This window comes from Heterodontus francisci, chromosome 19 (assembly GCF_036365525.1).
Source record: "Heterodontus francisci isolate sHetFra1 chromosome 19, sHetFra1.hap1, whole genome shotgun sequence".
Classification (NCBI taxonomy): Eukaryota; Metazoa; Chordata; class Chondrichthyes; order Heterodontiformes; family Heterodontidae; genus Heterodontus; species Heterodontus francisci.
In genome coordinates this window covers 86299848-86307888 of record NC_090389.1, presented here as the reverse complement: position 1 = coordinate 86307888, position 8041 = coordinate 86299848, and the positions used below count along the sequence as shown (strand labels likewise).

Genomic DNA, 8041 nt, shown 5'->3' with positions numbered 1-8041 from the left:
CAAACAGCATCCAAAGTGGAAAATCTGTTCGAGAGGGTGATGGACCCAGGGGACTCCTGCACTACCTGCCTAGTTCTTCGACTCTGCCTGGCGATCACCCATTCCCTTTCTGCCTGAGCAGTCTTTACCTGCAGTGTGACCACCTCCCTGTCCATGCTATCCACAATGATCTCAGCCTTGCAGATGCGCCACAGTGTCTCCAGCTGCCACTCCAGATCTGAAACACGGATTTTGACTAGCTGCAGCTACAGACACTTCCTGCACACGTATTTGCCCTGGACACTGAAAGTGTCCCTGACTTCCCACATTGCATAGGAGGAGCATTCCACGTTACCGAGATGGGTGTGTGTGTTTGGGATGACTGGGTATGTGAGTTTGGGATGACTGGGTGTGTGTGTTTGTGATCACTGGGTGTATGAGTTTGGGGCCACTGTCTTCCAAAGACTAAATTGCAGTTTCTATTATTTTTTAGGTGGGATTGTAGGATTTTGGGCAACATAGCCTGAGATTCTTCCCATTATCCCATGAAAGCACCAACTCATTGATCTGAGTGTTGGGCCTCCCTAGAGAGACCTTCCATCTCTGTGCTGTCAGATGCCAATCATCCCTCCCCTCCCATCCAATAGGTACAACAATCAACTGCGTGACACACTCCAGCTAATAGCTGAGAGACTAGAGAAGCTGGAGTAGTTCTAAGGCCAGAGAAGGCAAAGGGGAGATTTAATAGAGGTATAGAAAATTATGAAGGGTTTAGCTTTAAGTTAACTAGGAAAAAATGGGTGGTTAGTAACCAGAGGACACAGTTCTAAAATAATTGGCAAAAGAGCCAGAGGGGAGATGAGGAGAAAATATTTTACACAATGAGTTGCTCTGATATGGAACGCTTTGCATGAAAGGGCGGTGGAAACAGATTCAGTAGTAACTTTCAAAAGAGAATACTTGAAAAGGAAACATTTGCAGGGCTATGGGGAAAGAGTGGGGGAGTGGGACTAAGCAGATAGCTCTTTCGAAGAGCTGGCCCAGGCACGATGGGCTGAATGGCCTCCTTCTGTGCTGTATGATTCTATTCTAACTGAACTTGTGCAGAGGGTAGCAGCATTCAAATCTTAGTCAAGGCCCGAATTTAAACTTCAACCCGCTAAATGAGAGCTGCTGAGTCATCAAAATTAAGAGATGCGAATGAGTGGCAAAAAATGTAAGAAAATTATAAAGCTGATCCAAAAACTATTTTAGTGCAACCTTCAGGGACCAGAAACTCTTCTACATTAGACAGACACATCTCATGTGGATCATACACAATATCCGAAGAAGGGTCACTGACCCGAAACGTTAACTCTGCTTCTCTTTCCACAGATGCTGCCAGACCTGCTGAGTGAATCCAGCATTTCTTGTTTTTGTTTCAGATTTCCAGCATCCGCAGTATTTTGCTTTTATTATCATGTGGATCATAGATGTGCAATGGCAATCAAATCAGTACTTATCCTATAAGTTTGATACTCAGTTTGAAAGATATGAAAGCATTTCGAACCAGAGAACAATTACAGCACAGAAAGAGGCCATTCAGCCCATCGTGTCTGTCCTGGCTGAAAAAACTAGCCACCCAATCTAATTCCACCTTCCAGCACCTGGGCCATAGACATGCCAGTTACAGCATTTCAGGTGCATGTCTAGGAACCTTTTAAAAAAATTGAGGGTTTCTGCCTCCACCAACATTCCTGGCAGAGAATTCCAGACACCCACCACCCTCTGGGTGAAAAGGTTTCCCCTCATGTCCCCTCTGATCCTTCTACCAATGTGTCGGGAGGAGGTGTAGATGGCAATAGCAGAATCATTACCAACAGTTGCTGTCTGAAAAAATGGGATCAGAGTTTATGATCTGAAATTAATTGAACTCAATTGAGTTTGAAGGCTGTAAAGTGCTTCCAAGAGCTTGGACCCTCTTCCCTTAATAGTGTTAGCAGAGTGTGAGAGAGCTCTGCGGTCTCACATACCAATACACTGGTGAAGGGGTGATAGACTCCTACAGCAGCTTGGCTGAGAAGAGGCTACCACGTGCGGGTAGTGAGTCTCAGAAGTGACCATGGCTTCAATATCAACCTACTCTTGCCCTTTATCGCACTCCCAATCCATCCACTGTACATTGTAGCCTGTAATTACAATCCTAAGGGACCCTGTGACTATGATGCTATCCCTTGGTGCAAGTTAAGAAGAGATGGCGAGCAGCAGACAGGGATTGAGAAACATCGATTGAGATCGGGAGAAGTGTTTCTCCACACACAGAAACAATAGGTGCATAAAGAAGGAAATCAATATATTCAAATAAAAGCAAAATACTGCGGATGCTGGAAATCTGAAATAAAAACAAGAAATGCTGGAACCACTCAGCATCTGTGGAAAGAGAAGCAGAGTTAACATTTCGGGTCAGTGACCCTTCTTCGGAACTCAATATATTCAATAAATCAATATATTCACGCTTTCAATGACTGTTTTTTGTAAAAAAAAAAGCTTTTATTTTGCGAATAGGTTATTTGAAATATTTTTAATTCCCTCCTCTTCCCTCCACCCAACACATTCAACCTCAATATAAATTAAACTGGTTCCTCCATAAACTTTCTAATTTTCAAACTTGACCCGTTCCTATTGGCAGAAGCCTTTCATTGAGCCATTTTTCAATCAATTCGAACATTTCCTCAGTGACTACTGGCAACTCCTTGTGGAGCTGGTGGAAAGAATTCTCGAAGACCTGGAAGAAATTCAGAAGAGAGAGACAATGGTGACTAAAGAGCAGCTGCCAAAGACTGGCATCAATATCATCATCACACCTCAGAAACATCTCATTGACCTTCCACATATCATTAATTACTTCTGCTGTTGCGAAGGCAAAAGAGAGAACTCACATTTCTCTAGCCCCTTTCACCACCTCACTCTCAAAGCACTTAACAGACAATGAAGCATTTGTGAAGTGCAGCAATGATGTGGTTTAGGAAACCACAACCAATTTGTGCACAGCAAACTCCCAAAAACAGCACTGATATTGACCAAATCATCTGATTTAGGTGTTGGTTGAGGGGTAAATATTGACCAAGACACTGGGGACAACTCTCCTGCTCTTTGTCGAAATGGTACAATGGCAGACTGGGCCTTGGTTAACACTTCATCTGAAAGATGGCACCTCTGACAGTGCAGCACTGAGAGGAGATTTGTCCTCTTGTGGGTTAATTCAATGATGCTCTAACAATTAAGAAGCATTCGCTACCTGTTGGTGAGGGCTGTGGCTTTTAGTCCCTCAGACTGGAGCACAGTGGCAGACAGAGAGATGGATTACTCCTATTTTTTCAGTGAATGTTGTAATTGTTGCTTCCTATGTTTTGCTCCACTGCTGTCCCACGAATTAAGATCTTCATCACTGATACTCTGGATCATCCACCAGGAGGCAGGGTGATGATTCCCCACTCACTATTCCGACATCCCCTGGCCTCAACTTGTACTTATCAGACCAGGAGCTCCATATGGTGGAGTGGTGAATTATTATTTCCACACAACACCCCCTCCCAACACAAAAGAACCCATTTTACTCTCCTCCTCTCAAGGCACTGAATTTTGGTGAGGTAGGGTGCCACAAAGGAAGCATAGGCCATTCAGCCCTTTGAGCCTGGTTCTGCCATTCCATTATATTAATCGCTGATCTGTATCTTTACTCCATCTACCTGCCTTGGGTCCTTAACCCTTAATACCCTGACCCAACAATCTCAGTTCTGAAATTTTCAGTTGATCCATCAGCCTCAACAGCTCTTTGGGGAAGAGAGTTCCAGATTTCCACTCCCCATGGTGTGAAGAAGGGCTTCCTGACATCACACCCGAACAGTCCTACTCTAATTTTAAGGCTAAACCCCTTTGCTCTGGACTCCCCCCACCAGAGGAAATGGTTTGTCTCTATCGACCCTGTCAACTCCTCTGTTCATCTTAAACACCTCAATTACATCACCCATTAATCTTTTACACTCAAGGGATTACAAGCTTAGTCTGTGCAACCTGTCCTCATAATTAGCCCCAGTATCATTCTGGTGAGTCTATGCTGCACCCCCTCCAAGGCCAATATAATCCTCTTAAGATACTGAACTGTTCTCCAGAACCGAGCACAATCCTCTGAACTGAATGGCTTATTACCACACCAACCTCTCCCAATGAAACACTGGGGGAGCAATAGGAGGTGGTTTATTTAAAATGGAGACATACAAAAGTACAACTATAGTAACATAGTGGTTTATTATTGCACTAGTAGTCCAAGGATCTGGATTAATGATCCGGAGACATGAGTTCAAATTCCCCAATGGCAGCTGGAGAATTTAAATTCAGTTAATAAATAAATATGGAATACAAAGATAGTACCAGAAATGGTGACCAGGTAGTTACCAGATTGTTGTAGAAATCCATCTGGTTCACGAACGTCCTTTAGGGAAGGAAATCTGCCATCCTTACCTGGTCTGGCCTACATGTGACTTCAGACCCACAGTAATGTGGTTGACTCTTAACTGCCCTCTGAAACGGTCTAGCAAGCCACTCCGTTCCAGGGCAATTAAGGATGTGCAAGAAATGCTGGCCTTGCCAGCAATGACCACATGCCGAGAATGAATAAAAAAAGCTTTGACCGTCCACATTCAAAATGTCTACTTATTTTGGCCAAAGCGCAATAACTGTCGGCCATCTGCATGAACATCAATTTCAAAGTTGTCGGTTATAGTGTCTTAAGAACTCTATTCATTTCAGGCGGAAACAGTTGTGCTTACTCACCTGTGATATTGCATGAGTGAAGTACATGTGAAAAAACAGATGAGTGCTTATGAAACATATTCATATTTAACAAAAATAACACTAACAACTTTTATTTATATAGTGCCATTCAAGTAGTAACATGTCCCTTGGCGCTTCAGAGGAGCATTATCAGACAAAATTAAAGAGATATTAGTGACCAACAGCTTGGTCAAAGAGATAGATTTTAAAGAAGCAACTTAAAGGAGAAGAGAGAGGAGAGAGGTAGCAAGATGGTGAAATTAGAACAGAAAATGCTGGAAATACTCAGCAGGCCAGGCAGCATTTGTGGAGAAATAGTTAACAGGCGAGATTTTCACTGCAGGTAGGGTTGTGAAGGTTGAAAATTGCATTCCCGGAGGGTGGCACTGGATCCCACCTCCTCCGGGATGCAACGGAGGAGGGCGGGAGTGGGACAACGGGGAACCTGTTTGTCTCCAATTCACGACCCATTACGCTCCTTGAAGAGCTTGTTAACGGGATGGGGAGAACTAAAAGGCAATTTTCAAAGTTCAAATCGCCGAACTCGAACATTCTGGTGCACATTACTGCAGAGCTGTCGTGCTCAAAGCGAGCAGAAGGTAAAGTTTTTTTTTGACGTTGAAAACTTTTGGGAGCTGGGGGAATATTGCGCCGGATTGTGTGCTTTACCTTCCGTTTGGCCGTTCGGCCACCTCTGTGCTCAGTGAGGCTGCTGGCTCTGCAAGGTCCTGCCAGCTCTCTTCTGCAAGGCAGCGGCAAGCCCTCATCATGGCTGCCATCCGCCTTTGCTGTTCGCGATCGCCGGGCATCACCCGCCTCCTGGTCATGCTTGGCGCCACTAATTAGGCAGCGAGCTCGCCGCTGGCCTAATAAGGGCATTTACGTTTCAAGATAGAGTCACGCCAGCAATGCAAATGCAGCACGGGGTTGGAATCCAGAAAGTATTTGAGCGTTGCTTTTTTTAAAATATTAATTCCAGGGATGGGGGCGTCGCTGGCAAGGATTGCATTTATTGCCCTTGAGAAGGTGGTGGCGAGCTGCCTTCTTGAACTGCTGCAGTCCACTATCAACATCCTGGGGGTTACCATTGAACAGAAACTGAACTGGAGGCGCCATATAAATACCATGTCTACAAGAGCAGGTCAGATGCTGGGAATCCTGCAGCGAGTAACTCGCCTACTGACTCCACAAAGCCTGTCCACCATCTACAAGGCACAAGTCAGGAGTGTGAAGGAATACTCTCCATTTGCCTGGATGGGTGCAGCTCCAACAACACTCGAGAAACTCAACACCATCCAGGACAAAGCAGCCCGCTTGATTGGCATCCCATCCACAAACATTCACTCCCTCCACCACTGACACACAGTGGCAGCACTGTGTACCTTCTACAAGATGCACTGCAGCAATGCACCAAGGCTCCTCAGACAGCACCTTCCAAACCCGTGACCTCTACCACCTAGAAGGACAAGGGCAGCAGATGCATGGGAACACCACTACCTGCAAGTTCCCCTCCAAGACACACACCATCCTGACCCGGAACTATATCGCCGTTCCTTCACTGTCGCTTGGTCAAAATTCTTCTTTGCTGACCCCAATTTGATAATCAAGCCTTGCATGTAAGGTCATCGACCTGAAACATTACCTTTGTTCCCCTCTCCTCCTGCTGCCTCACCTGTTGAGTATTTCTCGTATTTTCTGTTTTTATTTCAGATTTCTAGCATCTGTGGTATTTGCTTTTGTTTTAGTGAGTTTGAAGAAACTCCAGTGCTTCAGGTCTAGGCAGCTGAATGCAGCCAACAATGGTGGATTGATTAAAATCAGGGATGCTGAAGAGGCCGGAATTGGAGGAGCGCAGAGATTTCGGAAGCTTGTGGGGCTGAAGGAGATTACAGAGATAGAGTGGGACAAGGCCATGGAGGGATTTGAAAACAAAGGATGAGAATTTGACAGTCGAGGTGGGCTGGATCGGGAGTCAGTGTAGGTCAGCGAGCACAGCGGAGTGATGGGTGAATGGGACTTGGTGCATTAAGGATTGTTTTTTTATGATTGGTGAAGCCAATCTGCACAATATGTATTCTTGCCTTTTTTGCAGTTGATTGGAAAAAGCTGAACTAAGCACCAAAAATGGAAGAACAAATCACGCATGTGCACTATCTTGGGCAGAAATTCTTGGAGCATTCTTCTAAGCTACTTTCATGTTCAAACTTCAACAAGGAATGAAGTGAACGAGTAAAGAATTCAATGGAATGGAATCCACCGTACAAGTGAGCAGTGCCAGCGTGGGGCTGTGGGGACTCTGCAGGTGAGTGAAGGAGAGAAGTGGGGTCGTGCTGACTGCCTATGTGGTGTTGGCTATCAGCAGTGGACCCTGAGGCTGACTGACAATGGGTTATTGACACCATCCACTGACTGGGCAAGTGTCATACCGGCCTTCATGTATAATGGGCTAATCGCGGTCACGGTGGATGACTGGACTGTAAGGAAAATCCCAGTTTAAACTAAAAGTAGGGGGAAGTGCATTACCTTCAGTGTCTTGTCTGAGCTGGCTGCAATTTCATAAAAAAGGTAGGAACCACTGATGTTGCATAGTTTATCCACGTCACCATGGAAAAGCAGTATCCGCGTCGTGATGGTGGACAACACCTTCTCGAGATTGGCCAGTGCGTTTAACAGCACAACAGCGAATCTCACCCTCACTGGTCCATGGTAGTTGAGAGGGTCATTGATGTAGTCCTTCACCTGCAAGAGCCAAAAGACATCACATCACAAGTTCAAAAGCAAAATACTGTGGATGCTGAAGATATGAAATAAAAACAGTAAATGCTGGGAATATGCAGCAGGTCAGGCAGCATCTGTGTATAAAGAAACAGAGTTAAAGTTTCAGGTCTGTGACCTTTCATTATCAGAGGCACAATGGAATAAAGAGTGAGTATAAAGGGCAGTTATTCAGACTGGCCAAAGTAATGATCCACATGATCAGTGCTGGGACCATTGTTCATAATTTATATTAATGAATTGGACTCAAAAACCCAAAGTACAATTTCTAAATTTGCAGATGACACCAAATTGGGTGTTGTTGTTAGTAGAAATGAAGAATGAGACAAAAACAGGATGACATTAATAAACTTGCAGAATGGGCATTTAATTGGCCATAATTTAATTTCAATAAAGATAAATTTGTGGAAAAAATAAGGATGCCACACACTGATTGGATAATAGGATCTAAATGAGCAGAGAAGCCAATGGATCT

At 44.6% G+C, this 8041-nt stretch overlaps 1 protein-coding gene across 2 annotated transcripts in view; it reads right to left on the bottom strand.

Annotated features, from left to right (window-relative positions):
- Window positions 1-2509: 2509 nt before the first annotated feature.
- The window catches only part of LOC137380268 (monoglyceride lipase-like), an 82860-nt gene continuing 77328 nt past the window's right edge, over window positions 2510-8041 (bottom strand). For both annotated transcript variants that reach the window (XM_068052156.1, XM_068052155.1), the window contains 2 exons: window positions 7315-7530; window positions 2510-2743 (listed from right to left, as the gene is read on the bottom strand). In XM_068052156.1, coding sequence (XP_067908257.1) covers window positions 2621-2743; window positions 7315-7530 — 339 coding nt within the window. In that variant the 3' untranslated portion in view covers window positions 2510-2620. The remainder of the gene's footprint in view (window positions 2744-7314; window positions 7531-8041) is intronic.